The sequence below is a fragment of the Venturia canescens genome, chromosome 1 (assembly GCF_019457755.1).
Source record: "Venturia canescens isolate UGA chromosome 1, ASM1945775v1, whole genome shotgun sequence".
Classification (NCBI taxonomy): Eukaryota; Metazoa; Arthropoda; class Insecta; order Hymenoptera; family Ichneumonidae; genus Venturia; species Venturia canescens.
In genome coordinates this window covers 7,970,152-7,993,619 of record NC_057421.1, presented here as the reverse complement: position 1 = coordinate 7,993,619, position 23,468 = coordinate 7,970,152, and the positions used below count along the sequence as shown (strand labels likewise).

Genomic DNA, 23,468 nt, shown 5'->3' with positions numbered 1-23,468 from the left:
TTTCGATTTCAGGTGCTTGCATTGGCACACTTGTGCTCTGTCAAGCGTCGGGGAGTCTTTTTTTTAGACGCCATTTTGCGAGCGCTCCTCTGCTTAATAAAACGTACTAAAAATAAACAAAAAAAATGTCCTCATATACTTAATAACTTCAATAATTAATACACAAAATTTCAAATAATTTGATCGTGTCGTTTTTTCAATAAAAATTCCCAATAAATACCTCATTTTTCAGCCTCTCGCGCTGATATTCCTCCTTAAGAAAAGCCTCCGATTCTCTGTCCTCTCAAACTTGAAGATCGTAAGCAAATATACACACGTGCATAATTGAGAGAGTCGCACACCGTCAGTCTCGTTTTAACGCTGGTATATTATCCTCCTACGATCTTTTCCGCTCTCAATTGGCTCGTTACGACGACGTGTTTTTTTCCGAGCGAGCGCTCGTATCCAGGAGCAAGCGTTTTCAATATGACTTCCAAGCTGCTCGACTGTAGAGGCAGCAAATGCGTCTTTAAATTCATTTCTTAAGGCCAAACAAATAAAGCAACCTCACGGGTACAATAACAGAGAAAAAAAGGAAAAAGTCCCGAGAATCCAGACAACGACGACCTTCGAAGCCAGCATTTGAATTTCGTATAATTCCAGAGCGTGTTATTCTCATCGAATTCACGAGAAGGTCAAAGAAATCTGCAAAAATACGTCTGCCTTGTTCTCGGCTCTAAATTCATCGAAAAAACACGTGGAACACGAACGTTTTTGAAAGTTTTTGATTATTTATTTCTATTTCGTTATTAAATATTATACCAAGAAAATTTGCTGGCGTGGAAAAAAATATTTCTCGGGATTCGAGTGATTTATTCTCGCGTCAAAAACTCCCCTTAATGGCGACCATCTTTATCGTCTCTCCGTCAAGAATAACGGAAACGTACAATGATGCTGTTGCTTCCCTCTTTTTCTACTTTTATCTTTCAATGTTTTTGTTATTATCATTTGAGTATGCTTCTTTTACTCCCGATGTTTTGCTTCTACGAACGCAATCTACGAATCGAGAAGACCTCCGACCTCTCTGACCGTCCTTATCACTCAAAGTGTGTGAATCGTGTCCAAACATTCGTTAGAAACACTTCGTGACCCATTATTTATATTACTTCTCTCTCTCTCTCTCTCTCTCTCTCTCTCTTGATCCACATCCGCAGAAGGTTCTCGTTTACGATAGTACGGCCAAACGTGCCATAAGCGTGATAGAATGGAAGAAAGAGTTACAAACACAGGAGAAAGACACGAGTCGATGACGTAACTCGTAAATCGGCCTCCCTCCATACGCACGATCCGGAGGCCGAGGTATCAAAGTCTCTCTGGAGCTACGTGTTCTCAGATTATCCGCTTGCATCGAGAGAAAAGGTACGACTCGTTTCTCCTCTTTCGAACATCGAACTGAATTTACAGTTTTTCAAAAAATTATACGAATAATTGTTAATGTATTGTGAATCGAAATCCTCTGGGTTTGTTGTCTCGGACATAGTTTCATTGGTATTGCATTATTCGCCATTTACATCAGAGTGAAAAAAATCGTTCGGTGGAGAATAAATCCAAAGTTAATTATCGTGGCTGGAAATTTATTCATTTTTCCAACAGTTTTCAATGAACTAATCAATTTTCAATTATTTGATCAATCAAATTCAATTAATCAATTAATCAATCGAGGAACTGAAAAATCTCAATACCCAAAAGACTTTGATAGCTCGAACAAGTGGAACTGAATTCAAATTTGGTTCGAATGAAATCTCAGTTTCTGGAAATTCTGTGTAACTGTAAATTTGATGCTCGTTACAATTCTCACCGATCACAGCTCGACATTTTCACAGAAACACAAAATTTCACTTCAAAACATTTTTAGAGTTTTTTTTTTTATTTACAAAATTCAATCGGATTATCTCCTGTGATGGCATACTTGAATCATCGATATTCGTTGTTATCCAGTGCATCAGGATGAAGTCTATTCTGTGTCTGGGTCTGTTGGCATTGTGCCTTGGTTCGGCCATCGCCGTCGACCCTCACGAGCACAATAAGGTTGTTTGCTTCTGGAATTCCACGTCCTTCGAACGACAAGGTATTCCATAATTTTGAAAATTTCTTTCGCCAATTAGTTACCTCGTAATTCTATAAAATCGTTTCCCCAAATAAGATCGCGATGAAATTTCGATTCGGAAAATGTTTCGCATTCCCTCGTTTCGTGTTTTGTTATTCGAACAAAATTTCTGCCAGCTTTTCGAACCCCAAAATTCGCTCATCGAGTTCGCCCTCGACACTCCTTTGACTCGAGTGCGATTCTCGTTTATTTTTATTTTGGCCGTTTCAGGACCCAGCAAATTCCAAGTCGATGATCTGAGACCCGCTCTGTCTTACTGCACGCATCTCGTGTACGGTTATGCTGGAATGAACGCAGAGACTCACGAGGCTGTGCCTCTCCATCCGAGTCTAGACACGGGAGCAGGTTACGCGTTGTACCGGCTCGTTCCACAGCTCAAGAGGTCCTTCCCCGACCTTAAAGTTTATCTCAGCATCGGTGGAAACGCTGACCCTTACGAGGAGACGCACAAATATCTGACGGTGGTGAGTGACGTAAATTTTTCGACGGTTCGCATCCGCTTTACCGGATGCTCGAGTTTCGATTTTTAATTTCAGGACTTTTCCAAGTGTTTTATCAAATTTCAGGGACGAAAGTCGACAAGGTTTTTGAGACCTTCGTCTCGATTTTTTCATTTTCGGGACCCGAAAAATGTAAAAAATACTAAAATGTGAAGAAAAACGTGAAAATTTATTGGAATTATTGAAATTGTAGCTCGAGAGCCCCGAGGCACGATCCAGATTCATCAATTCCGTCGGTCGTCTTCTGAACGATTACGAATTCGACGGTATCGATCTTGCTTGGCAATTCCCCGAGATCAAAGTCAAGAAAAATCGTGGCACGTTCGGCTCCATTTGGCACGGTATTAAAAAAACTTTTGGATACGGGAAATTCAAGGATGAAAAAGAGGCCGAACATCGCGAAGGTTTCACCATGCTCGTGCGCGATCTCAAGACTCAACTCAGGTCGAGAAACAAAGCACTCACGTTGACGGTTTTGCCTCATGTCAATGCCTCCGGTGAGTTTTTTATGATTATTCATCCGTCGAAATAATTTAGCCAAGTGTTGTGAAAATTTGATGTCAACAGTTCACGCAGAATCATTCGTAAACATAAAAATTATTCGCATTGAAAAATTCTTTTATTTTATTTCGGAGTTTCGGTGAAAAATCATTTTCAATGCTCGGAATATCTCGCTTCAATCTACGACTTTTTTGGCCGATTGATTCAACGCGAATTTCATGAATTTCAGTGTACTATGAGCCGAGACTTTTGGCACCGAACATCGAAGCCGTTCACTTGATGACTTTCGATCAGAAAACTCCGATGCGCAATCCCAAAGAGGCCGATTACCCGGCTCCGATTTATGAAAGCTACGGACGTGCTATTCAAGAAAATGTTGACTTCCCCGTCAGGTGAGAAGCAGCGACTCCTGTTCCGAAATCCTTTCCTTTTCGGAGATCGAAATTTTATGAATACTCTTGCACTCGGAATATTCATTAGTAAGTTCTTCGAACTTAGTTCAATCGATTTTGGAGCCCTGAATGAGTACCTGCGTGGTTTTTTTCATCAACATTGTTACGCAAAAAAGTAGCGAAAAGCTGGGGAGAAAATATTGAGAAAAAACGTTTTTATTCCAAAATTTAAGCTCGAAGAATCTTCGAGTGACAAACGAAGAAAATTTTTCTGCAGAACAACAACCGCGTCCTCTTTACACCTCTACTCGAAAAAAAAACTTTGCTTCTAAAATTTTTACTCCGAAATTCATAACATCTCTACGTCCACTCATGTGTAATCCATGATCTTCAATATCTCTACTCATGATGACATTTTTGCTGAAATCACCATGAGTAGAGATATTGAGGCTTAAATATCACACCGAAATAGATATTTTAAGGAGGGTGGCTAGCGACGATACAATGTTGCCATGCTAAACCATGCTAAATACATGAAAAATTTCAAAATGATAAGAATTTAATAAAATTTGGTGAACATATTCTTTAGTGCCAAATTTGACAATACAAATTTTTTAAGATTTTTCTTCTGTACAGTTATCGAGTAATTGATCACTAAAGTTCACGTGTATAAGCATAGCGTTTCCATATATGAGGGATTCTCTGTCAAACCGGCCACTTTTTTTTCGACTATCTCAGATCTACCCCATAACTGATTATATCAAAGTACTACTAAAAAAGCACTCTATGTGAATTTTTTCAGATTTTTAAATTCATAATTTCAGAAAATATTGTTTTTTTTTTTTTTTTTTCAAATGAATGTATCTCGGAAACTTGAAGAAATTAAAAAAAAATGATTCCACATAAAAGTTGTAGTTTCATGTTAGCTTTCGAGCGGACGACTCGAAATATTTTTTACGTTCTGGTAACGATGACTTTTTACGAAAAAAGGGGAGAATTATTTTTTTATTCAGAAACAGCCATTTTTTTTGGGTGAAAAAATTACAGAGTTTTCCAATATGTCTGACAATATCGAAAAAAAATCGCCAGAGTGGCACGGATCGAGGTTCTAGAGTAAAAAAAATTGACATTACACAAATTAATTTTTTCATACCGGCACCTCGATCCGTACCACTCGGGCAATTTTTTTGCGAGATCGTCAAACATACTGAAAGACTCTGTAATTTTTTCAGTCAAAAAAAAGTGGCTGTTTCTGAATAAAAAAATAATTCTCCCCTTTTTTCGTAAAAAGTCATCGTTACCGGAACGTAAAAAATATTTCAAGTCGTTCGCTCGAAAGCTAACACGAAACTACAACTTTTATGTGGAATCATTTTTTTCAGTTACTTCAAGTTTCCGAGATATATTCATTTGAAAAAAAACGATATTTTATAAAATTATGAATTTAAAAATCTGAAAAAATTCACATAGAGTACCTTTTAGTAGTACTTTGATATAACTAGTTATGACGTAGATCTGAGATGGTCGAAAAAAAGTGGCCGGTTTGACAGAGAATCCCTCATAAATAGGTATACATTCATGGCATAAGAAATCTGCTTTAATGCGTAATTACTCGATAACTAAGCGGAAGAAAATTTTGAAAAAAATTGTGTCTTCGCACTTGATGTTGAAGAACATTATCACCAAATTTGATGAAATTCTTATCATTTTGACGAATCTAGCCACCCTCCTTAAGGAGGATAGACTTTCTCTACGTCTTTCTATACTCATCGTGGCTCTACTCCATAACGACTCCGCACTTTAAAAATGTATTTAGAGGAGCACTGTTGTTGAATACATTTACTGAAAGTAGAATTTTTGACTCGCTGCAACGTAACTCGACTCTTATAAATCTGCTCGATAACATTTCCACTCGAAAGATTTTTATTTTATGCATAAAGTCTCTACTCTTCAACGTATTTAGGCATATAACACGGATTATTGACGACAAAAGAGGAAAATTATTGCATTGTATTGATTTAAAAAATTTTAGAGCAGCGTTGTTTTTGAGCAGAGCCATAAAGAGGATTTGTACTGTCGAATTTTTTCATTCAATGGATTATGCAATGGGGATTCTTTGATTTTGATGAAAAATCGATTGTTTTCAAGACGAAATAGGAAACAACGAATTTGAGAAGAGGGAGTTTCCAGATTTTGTGGAACGAAGGAATGAAAATCGTTAAATTCCGAGCTTTCGAATCGTTCTCGTTGGAGCAGGTGAAAAGTGCTCGATTTTCGAAAGAGTTTTTTTCATTTTCAGGTCAATAAAATGTGGCAAAGAACTTTTATTCAGCCAAGTTCTAATTTGTAGAGGACAAAATTTGATTTCACAGATAAAAAAACAAGATGTTCCAATTCGCGACCAGGAAAGAGAGCATCAGAAGGATTCGGAGCATTTGTCTCACTCCCCGGGTTATCGTTTTTCCAGGTACTGGCTCGAGCACGGAACTCCGGGAGGGAAGATCGTCGTTGGGATTCCCGCTTTCGCGCGTACGTGGAAGCTGACCTCGGAGAGTCAAATTTCCGGAGTGCCGCCGATAGTGGCCGATGGTCCGGGTCCGGAAGGACCCCACACCCAAATGCCAGGATTTTTATCGTACGGCGAAGTGTGCGCTCGGCTAACGGAGAGCGCGGTCGGTCGAGTCCGTCGAGTGAACGATCCTTCGAAGAAATACGGAAGTTACGCGTATCAGTCTTACAACGCGGAGACCGGAGCTGAGGGCATTTGGATCGGTTACGAGGATCCGGACACGGCTGGAAACAAAGCCTCGTACACGAAAGCGAAAGGTCTCGGAGGCGTCGCGATATTCGACCTGTCCGCGGACGATTTCCGTGGCACTTGTACCGGCGAAAAGTTCCCAATTGTTCGTGCAGCCAAATTGAAATTGTGATTCGTTGCGTTTTACGTGGGAGTCAAATGGGGGGAAAATATGGGAGAATGAGAGAAAAATTTGTCGGATAATGTCGCGACGACGAGTCGTTTCGCGTGGAAAAACTTTTGCTAAATTTTTTTTCGAAATAAATTAGTTTGTTTTGAGAGCGTTGGATTTTCTGGGTTTCTGTTTCAACGGCGGCAGAGTTCGATGTGACATGCTCCGATGAGTTTTGACGTTTGTTCCCTCGTTTACGATCTAAAGTATCCAACGATAGGACCAATAAATTGTTTTATTGAAAAGCTTGAGAACGATTTTTCGGCTCATCCCTCAACCTCGTAATTGCAAAGTGCTCGAGAAACTGTGCACTTAGGAGATAAGAAATTTATGGCTGCAAGCGTTTTCGACTGCTTGCGCCAAAAGTTTTTTCACTTTTGTATGAGCGAGTGCGAACTCGAGAGCAATTCTCTGCCACTTGAGCTTATTTTTTATCGAGCGTGGAGGCAACGCGAGCTCTGAGAGGAAAAGCGATACGGTGGAATTCGAATCGTTGGAATGCTGCAGTTTTTTTTCTCCGGGGTCCAAACGATTTCGCCTTTTTTTTTTATTGGATCGAGGGACACCAATTTTCGTTGCAAACGAACCGATTATCTGTGGCGAAAGGTTTTGAGACCTTGAAAAAGAGCAATTCGATATCGAACTCAATGCGTCGCAACAACTCCGTTCCTCGTTTGAGCCGAAATGATTTCAAAAATTTTCCAACAGCAGAGAAGCACATTTTTTCTGCCAGATTTCTAGCAAGTCTACGAAACTTTGCCAGTAAAAATGATAACATTTTTTTCAACTACAAGCTGTAAAAACAGTGGGAAATATTATTTTCGAATAGATTCGATATTTTAATGAAGAGAGAGCGCGAAATGATTTTTCAATGAATCAAAACAAAAGTCATTGCTTAAGGAGGAACATCAGCTTGAGAAAAATACTGATAGTTTAATGAAACTTTTAGAACACATTTTTGGATATATTTTCTACAGCCTCTCCAATTTTTAATTCATTTCATTCAGCCATTTTTGAGTAAATAATTTCCAAACTTCGAATATTTAACACCTGCTAAAAGACAAATAAAAATTGATGATAGGTTAGAAATAAAAAGTACTATTCCACACTTTGAACTCCAAAGAACACGTGTGCAAAATTCAAGGTCGTTTAATTCTGCCATTTTTCATATTTCACATAAATTCCACCCAAAAATGAAGTTTTTTTGGGGGCCAATCCCGTGAAAACAAAGCAACCCACATACACAATCCAGATAACTCAGACAAAAGCAATCGAATTCGTATTAACATAACCTCACTTTACACGAAGCTGATGTTCCTCCTTAACCGACTTCTAAGCCAATCGATCAACCAATCCGTCAAAAGGGATCGATTAGAAGAAAAAAAAAACAGAATTTCACGAGAAATATTTCTCGAGACACAAAACAAAATATACAAAAACAATTGCATCGATTATTCAGACTTACCTGCAGTTTGCTCATCAGGCTCCCCAAAGACCAGCCAGAACAGCCAGATTTCTTTGTGATAGAATTCATTATTGTTCCCCATTTATGATCATTCGTTAAGGAGTTTCGGTACAGAAGTCTAAATATTAAGGAATTGATCAAATTTGGTGATAATGTTCTTCAACATCAAGTGCGGGAATACAAATTTTTTCAAAATTCTCTTCTACCTAGTTGTTGAGTAATTACGCATTAAAGCAGATTTCTTATGCCCGGAATGTATAAACGCTATGCTTATACACGTGAACTTTCAATTACTCGATAACTGTGTAGAAGAAAAATCTTAAAAAATTTCTATTGTTAAATTTGGCACTAAAGAATATGTTGACCAAATTTTGTAAAATTCTCAACTTTTTGAAATTTTTTATGTTTTTAGCATGATTTAGCATGGCAACGTTGTATCGCCTGTACCGAAACTCCTTAAAATAAAGTGCTTCCATCCTTTATCAGAGGCTCATTAACGGCCTACTGGCTTTCCATATCTGCCCTCGTTTTTCTCAAGTGGAATAAAATATGAAAAGAATGTAAAAACAGAAAAAAAAATATATGAAAAAAATGAACACAGACACACGAAGACGATAATTTTAACATAATTATATATGTACATCGTATATTTATTGATTTTTCATCATTCGTGCGATCTATGATTCGAATAAACACGCATTTAACTTGGGTGTGTACCAAAGATCTGTATCCAGTAAACAACAGACTAGATTCGGCAATATCAAACGCTAGAAGTTAGAATGTATGGCACACTCGAATGGGGGGGGGGGGGGGGGAGGAGATGGGGATTATTGGCAGATCGCATCTTTTCACGAGCCAATTTAAAAAATGTTATTTTTCAATTTCCTCAATTTTTTCATTGTTTTGTGTGTTTTATCGTCTTATCCAATCACTCGTCTTTAAGAGTTAATAGTGTTGAGGGTAGAGGGGTTCGGATATCGGCGCTGGAGCTTCGCGTTACGAAGCACTTTTATTATATATCTAGAAACGTTTCGACGACCTCGGACTCCTCGTTTCTGTACAACATTTTTTCCTTCTTTTCCATCCAAATATCTACAGACGCAAACGTTTCGCTCTGTTTCACTCACGAATCAATTTCCTCCTCTCTCATTTTTTACATATATTTTCTTCTCTCCCGATCCTCGTGTTTTTCTGCTTTTCGTTTCGTATGCTTAAAAAATACTGGGCATGGTACTTGGAATAGCTTATTTCTACGGTACAATTAGTAATTCGATACACTTTCAAAGGGAAGGGCACTCGTACAACATTTTTCATATTATTTTTATCATATATTAAATACAATATCTATTATAATCCTGGCAATAATCTGGTGCACTCGATTTTTTATCCCATCAAAAAATCGTTTTTTTTCGCCTCGCCTCAGCCCATGGTCGACGCCATCAAGGTGTTTGAAGTGCTACGAGGCTATTTGTGATCCTTCGAGCAGAAGAAGCATTCTTTGCCTCCTTAAATTCCATGAACGAGCACTCCGAAGAAAGAACGTTTCTTTAAAATCTCTATAATTCTCAAAAACGATAAAAATAAAAATGCTATAACAAGAGGAAAACGTTTTACATAACGATCTAAATATCTTTGCAGTTTATTCCAATATTATTCAATGGCGACACCCAGAGATCACTGGCCTGCCAGTAAGGCATAGATAATCTACTTCTATCGCGATATTTTTCGTGCGATTTATCTCTATTTTTCTGAGTTTTCATTCAGTTATTTTGTGTTGTTTTTATTTTGTTTTTATTATTATTATTATTATTATTATTTTTTTTTAATTTTTTGCTTTTCTTTAATTTTCTATGCGTACACATAATTTTTCGAGTACTCTGATTCGAACCTCAATTTAATTTGTTACAACAGCATCGATAGGGAAATTATTTTCAACTAACAGTAAATTTATCGTCAACAAGCCTCGTACGGGGGTTTATTTCACGAAATTTATTCTTCCAATGATACAGTTATTTTATTTTTTTTATTTATGACTGTGGCGAGAGGTAGTTTTTGGAGATTCTATATTTATATATTTATGGATATATAATGCACATTTTTAACGTTTATTTTTAACTTAAAGTTTGTTTTCATTGATGAAGACAAGGTTCTTTCGATCGACCCTGTACTGTGCCAGGTTTCTCGGTTACATTTTTCTACTGCAGAACTTAAAGCTTCACTTATTTTGTAGAAATTAGAGCTGCTTTTGTTTCTTCGCGACGGTTAATTTAATTTTAGTTTTCTTCAGCTCAATTTATGGGGTTAACTCGCTTAACTCTTTACAATAGTCTCGCTGTGTCGTTCGGTTTTAGATTTATATTTTATGGACTTTCTACGTCAAAGCCGTTCGTGCAATTCAAATCACTGGGAGGACTTACAAAAATAGGTTGTAAAACCGATTGAATTGAAAGGGAAAGCTTGCTGAGCGATAAGAGCAATGGGACGAAAGGGTTTTCTCGTGAAAAACTTTCGTTTTGGTTGTTTTAGAAATTTCGAAAGGTTCGACTATTTGTGCGACTGAATTCGTAAGATTTTAGCCCGCGTATCGTTAAATTTTTATTTTGTTGACGTTTAACTTTTCAACGCTGAGGAATTTTTAAAAGTATTTTGATAAATGCATGCTTTTGAACCTGGGAAATTCTCGATTCTTCTCGTACTTTATTCACCTGCTTATTCTTCTCCGAACTCATTGAAAATATCAATGCAAAAACGTATTTTTTTTTCTCTCCGATTCGTAAAGTTGCAACGAAAAATGCAAGTTCACGACGATCGAAGCAATCGTTAAATAAAAAGTGATGCACGAAGTCTTGCGACTGGTAGTTTGACGTAGAAAAGCGTTTTTGTATAAATTACGGATTTTTTTTATACAACGTTGATCTCGGTGGACCCTCACCCCTCTATTCTCGTAATAAATTGAACTTCATCGGTCTCCAACGAGAGTGTAAACGCAGTTGACTTACTTTACTTCACATGTTCACGCTTTTGGTGTAGATTTCGAGAATCATTTTAATCGGCGATATTAAGAGGACGGTTTTTTCTTTCTTTAGGCTGCTGTTTAGTTTGCGAGTGTTTTCATTTGGCTGTGCATTCGGAAGTTTGAATTAAGTAATGACGTTGAAGTAATTTATGCGACTGGCGATTTTGTTTTTCAAATGACGCATCATGATTCTCGATCGAACAGCAAAAAAGACTTTCTTCCCCGAGTCTTACGCTGCACGATTTATCTTATTTTTATTTTCTAATTCGGTGAATATTGAAACAATTTTTGAAATTTACGATTATTACACTGGCATTGAAAGTAACTTTGAATTTAATCTTTGGAGTTTTATCGTTTCGAAACCCCGGATGGGGAATAAACAAAAATTCATTATTTTTCAAAATGGGAATAATTCCATTTTGTTCTTATCTTCATCGCAAACAACGGAGTCTCCGACCTACGAAATATTATCGTTGGACGTAAGAGGATTTCGCGTTTACGCGAGTTCGGTGACTCGCACCTCCGATGTGTGATTTAAAGGGACAGAAAAAACTGCTAATAAAGCGGCAGCTCCAGCGGGAACAGCTGCTCAGTCGTTTTCAACATCGGCATCGAGGGCCCGGCGTCACAAAAAGAGAGAGGGACGAAAAAAATTAAAAAAAATATAAACTTTGAGTTTTTTTGGTCACGTGACCTTTCGAGAGTAGAATGGAGAATTTTACGCATTTCAAAGGGTTCATATAAGTACTAAAAAAACGTGTGTATTACTTAGCAACTGTGTGATACAAAAAAGTATCGATCAAATCAAGGAAAGCTAGAAGAAAAAGGAAATGAAAAAGCATTGAATTTTTGTTTGATGAAAAACGAGAAACGTTGAATTCTTTTGTTTGTCGTCGTGCACTTTCGTTAAATTCTGTGCACAACGAGTTTCTTCAAACTGTACACAACGTATTTTCTTTCAAACGGATTTCTCCTTTTTGTACTAATTTTCATTGAAAAACTTCGTTTCGATCGATCCAAATGGAGAATCGCTGGATCCCCAGTGCTTAAGTTTCATTTTTCCTCGAATTATTCCAATTTGGTTTGTTGAATCGTTTTTTTTAAATAACCGAAAAATGAACGATCGAAAATTATCATGTTTTCGTAAATACATTCTTTTATCGATAAAAATTGGGTCAATTGTGCTCACGTGCCAAGTTTCGGTATGAGAAATTCGAGGATCATTGCGCACAACATTAATCATTGGTAATAGCATCGTGAAACACACGCACGTATATCAATTTCCCTCGCATATTTATAGCCGGGGCACTAATTTATCGAACGAGCCACTTTTTCAAAAGGGGGAAAAAAAAACAAATCAAGAGTACGCCAATAAAATAGTATCTTTCGTATCACAAATATAAATGTCGTTATTTTTAATATGTTTCATGCGCTTTTAAGGTAACTCCTCTACTGCATGCTGGTCAAATGAGTGCCAAATTTTCAAAACGCTTTTAGACCAAGTTTAATTAGACGGGCAAAAAAAATACTATTTTCACGAATTAGTTTTGGATATAAAAAGTGTTAGGCCTAAAAATTATACTCTTGAAATAGACAAAAAAAATTTTTCATATTTATTTTACCCAGTTTTCATACAGAAAAATGAGGGAAACAGGTCCAAAAAAAAGATGGGTGTGCGTCGTTGATAAAATCTCTGGAATGGATGAACGGAGAAAAAAATAAAAATGGTTTTAGATTCTATAGGTAAATGGCTATAGCGCGTATCGTACGATTTTTGATTTATTAAAAAATGACAAAGTGATGGTCATTTTTCCGAAAACTACGAAAAAAAACGTTTTTTTTTCATCGTTTTTTGCAAAAAAAAAATAGTTCCGCTGAAAATTTCAAAATTCGTATGATACGCGCTTCAGCTATAGTCATAACGAACACGTAGCAAAGTTTTGGTAAGGATCGGTCGAATAGTTTCGGAGATTTTATCAACGAACCGTCCGAAAATGTAATTTTGAGAAAAACGCGTTTAAACAAAGGCAGGTACGCGGTGCCGCATTAGAGGGCTCAGACGGCTGAGCAAACGTCCCTCAAAAGTACACTCAGCTGCTCAGATCTTTATAAAATTTTAGTATGATACTTTTAAAAATGTGTGCATTCGAAAAATGCAATAGAAAAATCGATTTTTTGAAAATTCTGATTAGAGTAGACCCCTTAAAGTACCGATTAAACGTATTGTAAGTGGATTTGTAACGCAACATATCTTATCAACACGTAAAAATATGAAAAACAATATTTTCGCAAAAGAATCAACTGATAAATGCTAATTTTCACGACGACAAATTTTCACAGGTACCTTTCAAAGAATTAGCTCTACATTTTTTAACCGATTTTATTACACCACGCCTCATTTTGTTGCTCAACCGATCCTCTACGAATTCACCACGTACAGATATTTTTTCAGAATTCATTCCTTCAGAAATGACGAATGAAAAAGTTTTTTCGCTTAATGAAGAATTCATTTAAATTTTAACATGTCAATAAGATATGCTCCAATACAAATCCACTAACGATTCGTTCAATCGACACATTAAGGTAACTCCTGTACTGCCTGCTAGTCAAATGAGTGCTAAATTTTCAAAACGCTTTTAGACCAAGCTTAACGTACCGATTAAACTTATTGTTAGTAGATATGTAATCAAGCATATTTTATTAACTCGAAAAAATATAAAAAATGATAGTTTTGCAAAACTATCAACCGATAGATGCAAATTTCCATGATGACACACTTTCACAGTTATTTTTCAAAGAATCATCTGTATTTTTTAACCGATTTTATTGCACCAAGTATCATTTTGTTCCTCAACTGATCCTCTACGAATTCACCAAGTAGATTTTCCTTTAAACTCATTCCTTCAGAAATTACGAATGAAAAAGTTTTTTCACTTAACGAACAATTAGCCGCAACAGTGAAACGATCAAGTTAAAAAAAACAACTGCATGGTCGACTCACAGAGAACCAGTTGACGAACAAAATGAGACTCGTTGCAATAAAATCGATGAAAAAACGCAGATTATTCTTTGAAAAATACCAGTGAAAATGTGTCAGCGTGGAAATTTGCATTTACCAGTTGATGCTTTTGCAAAACTAGCGTTTTTAATATTTTTACATGTTAATAACATATGCCGTAATACAAATCCACTAACAATACATTTGATCGTTACGTCAAACTTGGTCTAAAAGCTTTTTGAAAATTTAGCACTCGTTTGACTAGCATGCAGTACAGGAGTTACCTTAAACTCGGTATAAAAGCGTTTTGAAAGTGAAGCACTCACTCGACTAGCCCGCAGTACAGCTTCCGGTAAAAACCATCGAACGAAATATATTATTACACAGAAGAGAAGAAAAAGTGGTGAAAAGAGTGCACTAGAAAAGTGACTGCGCTGATAAACAATGGTCCGTGTATACAAATAACGTTTGTATAGTAACGAGTATATATTAAGTTCATAATAAATATATACTACATGACGGAACACCGTTTGACGTTGTACCTATTATCTTGGTCCACATTGTTAACGCTAAGTACCTTGAGCAGCCTCTCGGTGTCCTTGAAATGGCCGTATTTGCTCGTAAGTATCATTTTCTTACGTTTGCTCGTGCGAATCCTCCGCGTTCTTTTGCCCCGTGAGAGGGTGAGTTCGAGCATTTCTTCGAGACGTAATTTGATAGGCCACGAGTTCTCATCGTCTTCGCGGTCTTCGAGGGGCTCCTCGCATCCGGTGGTTCCGGAGTCCTGGCTGTTGGATTGTCGTTGGAGGACGCGCGCGGTGCTCCTTTCGCTATGACACTCGATCATGCTCATCGGTCTTTTGGCTTGTGCGAAAGAGTCGTGAACCTTTACCGGGCGCGCCAGGGACGACCTCTTTTTTGCGGGCGTCAGTTCTCCCGGAGTGGGGAGCCCTCTCGATATTAATTTTTTCGTGTTTTTCTCAAGCGAACGAACCTTCTTTCTCTTGCAGTATTCGTCGACTCCGAAGCATCCGCTGATTCGCGTAATTTTTCTTCGATTTTTATTCATTTGCACGAGGTTTTTTACCATGACACTCGAACTCGTTGGCCTCGTTGGTGACACGAGCTCGCGGGATTGACCTTCTTCCACTATTTCGTCGCTACCTCTTCTCGCCGAGTTGAACTCTGCTTTGTTTTTCCTGTTGTTGCTGCTGCTGCTGCTGCTGTTGTTGTTAACACCAGAATTGTTGTTGTTGTTACGGTTGTTCAGCTTTTTCGTCGGATTCACCGCGCTCTGAGTGCCCAGATTCGTGTGACGACATTGCTCCGCGCACTGAAGACAATCGTAGTATTTTTCCGACACGCGAGTGTGCCGTTTGCCTCTGTAAGCTGCTCCTCTCGAGGAATTACTCGTCGTCGTCGCCGACGACGACGATCCGCGCTTTGCCAATTCCTCGCGAGTCGACGAATCCAAATTATTCTTGACAGCTCGGTTCTGCTTCTGTCACACTTCCTGCAGATACTTCAAAGGACAAAGCGTCTCTTTGAAACGCACGTCACCCTCTTTACCCACATGCTCCGATGACCTCGTATCCGCTGCGCAACGAACCATCGCCACACCGTCTACTTCCTCGCCTACTTGGATTACGATCTGCAATTGAATTTCACCGAACGGTCATCTTCGTTGTTCGTTGGGAGGGAAATTTTAGTGCGCTTCAATATTTATATTTGTTTGAGATTTTATCGATTTCTCAACGCTTTTCAACGCGCATCTGTCGAGGTTGAAAAAACCGTTTGATTCGTCGATTCGTTTTCACGCGAAATCGATGTTTCGAGTTTTATTCAATTTTTTTTATTTATCCTTCGTCCAAGTAACATGGAGCAATTTCAGAAAGAACAATTTCCGACTTTAAAAAATGATTTATTTGCTAAATGGGAACTGAAGATTTGTCAAAAATTCTTTCAAGAATTGTCGTATTTCAGAACAGAATAAAAAAGACATTTTTGTGACTCAATTGGCTGTCGAATATGTTTTTTTTGTAATTTTGAATTTTTGAGATTCTACTCGTCGTCGGAGAACCAATTTTAGGTGCAGGACTCATTTTTTAGATTTTTCTTGTACGTTTATGAAGATTTTCACGACTGTTTGAAAAATATTTCTTATGCGAGTTTGCTTTCGTGTGAGTATATTACTAAAAATACGAGAAAATTCTCTCCTTACAGGAATCAATATCTCATTTTCGTCAAAGTGAATTTACGACGTAAAGAGCTTCCACTTTCGACTGACCTGATCACGTAAAAGAGTCGTCTGATCGGCTAACTGAAGATTTCTCGTGACTTGTAACGTTTTTTGGCCAGCTTCGACTCGCATCACATAGGCACTCGGAAAATAGCCGGCTCTGCCGCCCAGGCACTTTCCTTTCCACCAATCTTTCTCGGATTTTTCGATCACCGTGACTTTGTAGCCGGCTCTGAAAAAATCAACGATGCCAATGATCTATTTGAAAAGAACGATCGACTCTTATTTTTTTATTGTTTTTTTCATTTACACAGACGATTTTAGACCATTTAAAAATGGTCTAAAAGCAGGTTCAATCGTTGGATTTGAGCTTTTAGCTCCATCAACATTAATTTGATATAAAAAAAAGAATAATAATAAAAAACAAAATAAATAAATGAAAAAGATACACAGAGCAGTGAAAATCACTGGATGTGCTCTCCAAATTGGCTAAAATGTTAGTTAATAAATAAACTGTTTAACGCTGTAGCGAAAGCAGCTTATACTTAATACTGGAAAAGTTATAATAAAAAAGAAAAAAAGAAAAAAAATAAAAAAAATTCGACATCGAATATAAAAATTCAGTTGAAAATGTATAGAATTTAAACGAGTGATTTTCTCGTTGTTACACTCACTTGAGATCCAGCTCGTCTCGATGACGAGCGTCAAAGTTGTAAAGAACGACGTAGAGATTATTGGCTGGTAAAAGTCTCTTTCCTCCTGATGGGTTTAGATGATTCTGATTATTGGTGTGAGGGGATGGACACGGTGACGTGCTCGCCGAAGAATACGATTTCTCATTATCGTCCGGAAGTTCCATGCTCGACATCCTTATGGCGCTCCTTACGTGCTTGTGGACCGGATGTCCTTGACCGGGGCTGCAAGGAGCTGACAAATGATGGATAAATTTTACGACCCTTTCATATCTTCTCCCGGTGTGCAGTTCGAAGAGCGACCATTTCTCAAAGAGCTCCAACGTCTTATTGAAGCTCGATCGAAATGATGTCGCGTGTCAACCGGAAGCACGTGGCATTACATTATTGAAACGGGGCACGAAGTTTTTCCGAGTTCCAAGAGAAATGCGACGAAAGTATGTCGCTCGTTTCAATCGCGAATATTGGCCGAAATTTCATTTTTGGTAGAGGAATTCGGTCAACGAATTTTTTGTTTTGTGATTTCCGGTGAGCTCGGACGACGCATTGAAAATCATGAAACCGGTGGAAAAAGGAAATAACGGGAAACAAAATTTCGGATTGGAAAAATTTTTCCTGGGCCATCGCTCGTTCGACCTGAATATTTACGCGCAGAATGTTTCAAACTGTTATTACAGTTTGGAGCGAATATGCGCGCGAACGGAGAAAACTCGATTTTTCTCTGTGCCCCCTTTTCCTCCGAACGTCCTGAAGGGCTGTTCGATTCGGCCCTCACATTTTTGACCCCACTCCACTCGCGACTGATGAAAAAAACAAGCAACACTTTGTCAGTTCATTCGGACGAGATTGAAAAATCGTTGGGATCGAAACGCTGACAAACGTGGACGTGAAGTTGAAGTGCAATCGAATTTTTTCCTTTTTCTGTAATTTTTTACTCCGAGGCTCCAAATTCCATCGAGTGTTGTGCAGAGATTTGATAAATCGGTCGGAAAAAATGCGGACGATTCGGAGAATGACGGAAGCATGAAAAACGAAACGCTCCGATGAATTTTCCTTCGTTTTTGTTCAAATGTAGGGGAAACCAACGGTTGGCTGCCTATTCACAGCTTTCACTACTTAAGAGCAGTATATCGCGACTGTGAGTGCGAGAGAGACAGCTGCAAACTTCGAAATCACAATTCTTCGACATACTCTAGAGACCTTCGAAAAAAGCAGGAAAAATGAATAAAAATTTGCAAATGAAGCAAGAACTTGAGGACTTTCCAACTAATGTGAGAAAAATGAGTAAATTTTTTAACCGCAGCGAAGAATACTTAAATTTTTTTTCAATTACAGCAGCAAATAGTGTTACAGGTCGCCAGCTAAAGCGGGGAATACTCGCAGCTTTTTTTCCAAAATTTATAACTACGACAGAAAACACTAAAGTTTTTTTCGACCGCTGTGAAAAAAATGAAAAACATTTGTGAGTACAGCAAAAAAATACTTTTTCAACGCCATCGAGGAATGGTCGTAGAGTTTGACGAATGGTTTTCGTCGAACGGTGCTCGACGATTATATAAAGCTTCCTTAATATTTCGAGTCCCCAACGTCGATGTCTTCTCACTAAAGAATCTCAAAATCTCAAAAAGTTTTTGGCTCCGCAAATTCGCGTTGAAAGATCCCGAAAAATGATTTTATTCGCAGCTTTTATTAGAGCATTATTCGAAACATCCATTTTTCCAAATGCCCTCAAAAGCGAGTGAAAAATTTCGGATTTTTTAACGCTCATCCACGACAATGGAATTCCCACGTTATTTAGTACTCTTACGAATAAAAAAGTGCAACTTACACAGTCTGTTGATACTGCCACTGTCCGAATGTCGAGGGGGCGTCGAGTCCTTTTGACCCGGGCCGTAATAATCCCTCGGCCGATGACGTACGTGAGCCGATCCCTCGGGCGAGTCCAGGCTGAGGCTCTTCATTCTGAGATTGAGTCTCTCGCGTCTACGTTGAGGACTATGCGGCGCTTCGTGTTTCATGATATCTATTATGAGTCAGCCCTGCTACCGATTGGTGCTCGATGCTCGATGTCGACAAACGTGCGAAATTCCGATCGCTCTAGCTTCACGAATTTTCATCGACGCTCATTTTTTTCTCCAAAATTACTGATTTTCGTTTACGATTATTCCTTCCTCGTTTCCTTATTTCTCAAACTTTCAATAATTCATGTTCAAATGTAAATCGACCGAAATCCCGTGTCCCGTAACTTCGTGAATCAGTGCGATCGTTTTTTTCTACCACTTTTCATTCATATCGTCGTCAGTTTTCTCATTCCACCCCCGGAAGTAGGGAAGAAATGAAAAATCTCCTTTTTACGTTCTTGGCACGCTCGACACGAGCGTCGAACACACGCCTGTGTACGAAACATTTCACACAACACGCAAAAGAAGACGCTTTTTTCAGCGTTGTACAGAGAACACAATTAAATACGTGATACATATTTACAATGAGCAATAGAAAGACAAAGAGCGAAAGAGAGAAAGAGAGAGAAAGAGAATGGAGAATTGGTACAAAATACAGGACTTTTGTAAGTCGCTCGTACATTGAACGTGCCATAATTATACGATTTACACATATTTCGTTTATTTTTTTTTCTATTTTTTCTTCTTTTTTTTCCATCTACGAATACAGAATAAATGATCGATATTATTTACCGAAAGAAGCATAAATCACGAAAAACAAATAAACTAACAGAACGAGAAAAATGATAAAATTCAAATAAAAGTGGGAAGTGCGATAATTTTCTTTATTCCGGGACACGACTCGTGTAAAAATATTGTTGGATGAGAGAAAAAAACACACGCACAAACACACGTGGAATGGAGAAAAAATATCTCGAAACGAGAGTGGATAAAATATAATTTTATTTACATTATTTACAGTTCAAAGTGATCGAGGTCTCGTATTGAAACGATATTTTCATAGAATATTATTTTTGTTTTTTTTTTGTTCCAAGTGGGATTATTCAGAGGAATATTAAGGTATTCCTTTCGCATGAGCGTATTTTTTGGTGGCGCAAACCAAGGCACTGGAAATTTGGAGTGATTCCTAACCTCTGAGAAGTCACTGTTGTTTGGGAAAAGCTTCTGCTTCTGCCATATTTCCAAGTTCTATCGTTAATATCTCTTTTAAAGATCAGATAACACTTCATTTCCATCGTTGCTACGAATTCCTTAAATTTTTTTCTCTCTATGAGACAGTTTTTGTCAGGAATTTAGAATTATTCAGTGTATTAATTATTGAATAGAAATTTGGTGATGATGGAATCCCCATAAGCTCTCAAATAAATTTTATGATTTTTGAAGTTCCAGTTCTTTAACAAATGGCCTGAAATTTCGCCAGGCTATTCGCATGGACTTTTACTTAAATGAAATTAAAAATCAGCTATTTGTAGGATGTTCGGGTTCGTGAAAGGAATACCTTAAAGAATATTATCTTCGAATTAGTTCGAGCGAGAAGGGCAGTGTTTGATATCACGTTGATTCGTATTAAACACTGAAAACAATGAGGGAGTGAAAAAAGAGGGTGGAAAGAGAGTGGGAAACGATAAATTTTTAGGAGATAATCGAGAAATTAAGGAACTACGGTTAAGATTGGGTGGCTACGGGCTTCAAGACTCGGGATAATGGCCGAAGGGAAGTTATATCGTAGGCTGCAAATAAAATGGGGAGAAGAATAAACTCAATACGTCATCGTCAAATGTCGACGCGAAGGAAAGAAAGGGAGAGAGAGAAAGCGGGGAAGGAACACGCGGTTAATTAATTTTCGCCTCTTCTTCCCAGCCTGCCGAGGAGATAGGGACACACGAAGATCAGGGACAGGGTCGAGAGGAAGAGTGTATTGCGATAGGAAAAAATCACCCTTGGCTCATTCCCTTCGAGAAGGTAAACACTTGTACTGGCAACCTTCCATGTACACTTTTATGTGAAAATATATAATTTATAAATACTTATTTCTCCGTACATAGCCATAAATAATCCCGTGTACATCCATATATAAAATGTACATAAATGGACTTACGCAGTTTATTTACCCACTGGGAATTCCACGTTCATAATCGATCAGTATTTTCTCTTCGCCCTTTCGAACTTACTCGATGTTTATGTGGGTCATCGGCTAATAGTTCTCAGTTTATTATGAATTGAGCGAGTCTGGGATCATTCGAAATAACTTTCAGTTTAACCCGTAGGCCCGTAGACACCAGGTGCGAATTTGCACCGACGAAAATTTCAAGTGTCTAAAACCTCAAAATCCATTTCTTCATTTTGGCCATTTTTCTATAATAAAACTTGATTTTTCAATTTTTTTTATCATCCTAATCGATCACTAAGGAATTGTTACCCCTAAAAAGTCTCGTTGTAAGATCAATCCCGCACATTGATGGACGAAATAAAAAGTTTTGAGAAGTCGAAGTGCAAATAATTCGCACCAGTGTGGTGAGCGTGTGACTGCAATTGTTTGTTGCTAATTTCACGTTTTTATGAGAATTTCTTTCAACCCCCCGTGGTCACCAGGGGTCAAAATGACCCAGAGCGGAACTTTAATCTAGAGATTATAAATTATTATCGGCGCCCGAGGAAGCTGGTTGAATCGTTTCCAGAGTTACGATTTTTTTTAGTGAAAAATTATATTTTCTCAAACATGACCTCGTCGCTGATTTTTTTCGGCACTCCAAAAATTGGATAAACACTTTGTTCCCATGATATTTTTATTTGGAGAGGTTCAAACTAGTATCCTGAATTTTTATGTGTCGTTCCGGACGAGGAAAAAAATCATGTGAAGTTAGAAATTTGACGAGGACGATTTTAATTCTGGCATATTTCTGTAAAAGCACACATCGAAAAGTTCCAAAGTTCTGAGGGCTTCACTGGATGGAGTATCAACGGAATTGAGAAGTTCGAAGGTCACTTAACCCAATCGATTTTCACACCGAAACTCCCATGTATAAATAAATAAGAATTTATAAATTATTTATATAGTCATAGGGTGTTTATTTACGTTTATATAAAAGCTGTGGTTCGTGACACAAGGGGAGAAGAGTAGCGCGAGCCCAGTTTCGGTGTCACGTCGTTAATTAGTATCCCGATTAATTGGAGCGATCGTTATCACGATGAACCCTTCGGCCTCAAAGCGAGAAGAGTTTCACGGCTAAAAGGAGCGAATTTTTCTTAAATTTAACTCCTCTGAAGCAGCGCAATCTCTCGCGACGTGATTTTCCACGTGCGGTTTCGATACTTTTATTTTTTTTTTTTAATTTTTTTCCTGCCTCGTCTTTGTTACTGTTATCGAACTTTTTTCGTGCTCGGCTCTCGACGAAGGGGCGGTCTTTGCAGCGAGGCCGATGAGGAATCTCGGGCCATCAGAACCAATGGCTGACCCGAAGGACGTGGTCCGGAGGTCGATCCACCACCTGATTCATTCAAATGCATCGCAGCATTTTTTTATCGTTAGCTTTTTCACTTGCGGCATCCTATCATCATTCGTTTGTTCACAAATATCTTTTCTACGGAGTTTTACAATTGAGCACGATGTGCTGATTTTCTTGATAATTTTTTTAAAAATATTTTAATATTTTCGTTTCTCTTTCTATATTTTTCGGTTCTTTTCGTTTTTTTACGAAGCTAACTTTCGATTTTCGATACGCAATCTGACTGTTTTAGTTTTTCTCTCGGTTTTCTCAATTACTCTGAATATTAAGGGGGAATATCAGTGTGAAGGAAAGAGCTTGGGCGCAAAAGAGCTTCTGCATGGTCCAGGAATTGCAGACTCATCGGTACGAACTGGTTTTGTATTAATATTTAAGTTACATTATTCAATTTTATCCTCTCAAAACTTTAAACAAGATTTTCTCGAATCCATGTTTTTTTGAGCTGGTTGACAGCACAACTCTGTCAAATTTTGTCCAATCGACTTCATTCGAATAGAATTCTCTTCAGAAAACTTATCGCTATCGTCGCATCCTACAGTTTTTTTTCAAATTCTTTAATTTTTTTTATCAACAATTTCCTGCAAAATTAGTGTGTAAAATTCGACTTTTTTTTAAATGGCCGCTATTTTTGTTGTAATCAAAATTTTCAAATTTCCTACGATGCTGCGATAGCTGTACTATTATAATTTAATAATCTTTTTGAATTTTTGATTTCAGATGCTCGCATTGGCACTTATGCTGTCAACCGTCGGCGAGTCTTTTTTTCAGACGCCATTCTGCGACCACTTCTCTGCTTAATAAAATGTACTAAAAATAAACAAAAAAATTTCCTCGTATACTTTATTACTTCAATAATTAATTCACAAAATTTCGAATAATTTAATCGGGTCGTTCGAAAAAAACAAAATTCTCACAAATACCTCATTTTTCAGCCTCTCACACTGATATTTCCCCTTAATACAAACCCTTCATGTAAATTTGATTGTTTCTGCGCATGTTCGAAAACTACGTTCCCTTTGAACTTCTTTTAACATTTCGTTCGTATTCGAGATCGTGGTTTGAATTGTGATGAATCGAAAAAAA

The 23,468-nt window shown here is 37.8% G+C and overlaps 3 protein-coding genes across 8 annotated transcripts in view; 1 reads left to right on the top strand and 2 right to left on the bottom strand.

Annotated features, from left to right (window-relative positions):
- Nucleotides 1-1,376: 1,376 nt before the first annotated feature.
- Nucleotides 1,377-6,753, top strand: Idgf4 (Imaginal disc growth factor 4). Of its 2 annotated transcripts, none has more exons than XM_043418087.1 (6): nt 1,377-1,398; nt 1,978-2,107; nt 2,357-2,610; nt 2,840-3,143; nt 3,377-3,539; nt 6,007-6,753. In XM_043418087.1, the coding sequence occupies exons 2-6, from the start codon at nt 1,987-1,989 to the stop codon at nt 6,467-6,469; spliced, it is 1,305 nt and encodes a 434-aa protein (XP_043274022.1). In that variant the 5' UTR covers nt 1,377-1,398; nt 1,978-1,986; the 3' UTR covers nt 6,470-6,753. The 2 variants fall into 2 exon arrangements, with proteins under 2 accessions (XP_043274022.1, XP_043274015.1); XM_043418080.1 differs by lacking the exon at nt 1,377-1,398 and adding an exon at nt 1,459-1,527.
- Nucleotides 6,754-14,223: 7,470 nt separating this feature from the next.
- LOC122406488 (uncharacterized) lies at nt 14,224-15,491 on the bottom strand (the record flags this gene model as incomplete). Its single annotated transcript, XM_043411961.1, has 1 exon — nt 14,224-15,491. A coding segment is annotated over one exon (993 nt), but the record flags the coding sequence as incomplete, so codon positions are not given.
- Nucleotides 15,491-23,468, bottom strand: part of Stacl (Stac-like) — a 109,059-nt gene continuing 101,081 nt past the window's right edge. For 3 of the 5 annotated variants that reach the window (XM_043411829.1, XM_043411854.1, XM_043411844.1), the window contains 4 exons: nt 18,747-18,941; nt 16,901-17,153; nt 16,275-16,458; nt 15,491-15,638 (listed from right to left, as the gene is read on the bottom strand). In XM_043411829.1, coding sequence (XP_043267764.1) covers nt 15,492-15,638; nt 16,275-16,458; nt 16,901-17,153; nt 18,747-18,941 — 779 coding nt within the window. In that variant the 3' untranslated portion in view covers nt 15,491. The remainder of the gene's footprint in view (nt 15,639-16,274; nt 16,459-16,900; nt 17,154-18,746; nt 18,942-23,468) is intronic. The other 2 variants (XM_043411837.1, XM_043411863.1) reach the window with 1 other exon arrangement.

Excerpts from the sequence above, each read along its gene's own strand:
- Idgf4 (XM_043418080.1), top strand. The coding sequence starts at position 1,474 with ATGTATTGTGAATCGAAATCCTCTGGGTTTGTTGTCTCGGACATAGTT. Across the intron at positions 1,528-1,977 it reads TCTCGGACATAGTTTCATTG|TGCATCAGGATGAAGTCTAT; the intron begins GTATTGCATTAT and ends GTTGTTATCCAG. Across the intron at positions 2,108-2,356 it reads CACGTCCTTCGAACGACAAG|GACCCAGCAAATTCCAAGTC; the intron begins GTATTCCATAAT and ends TGGCCGTTTCAG.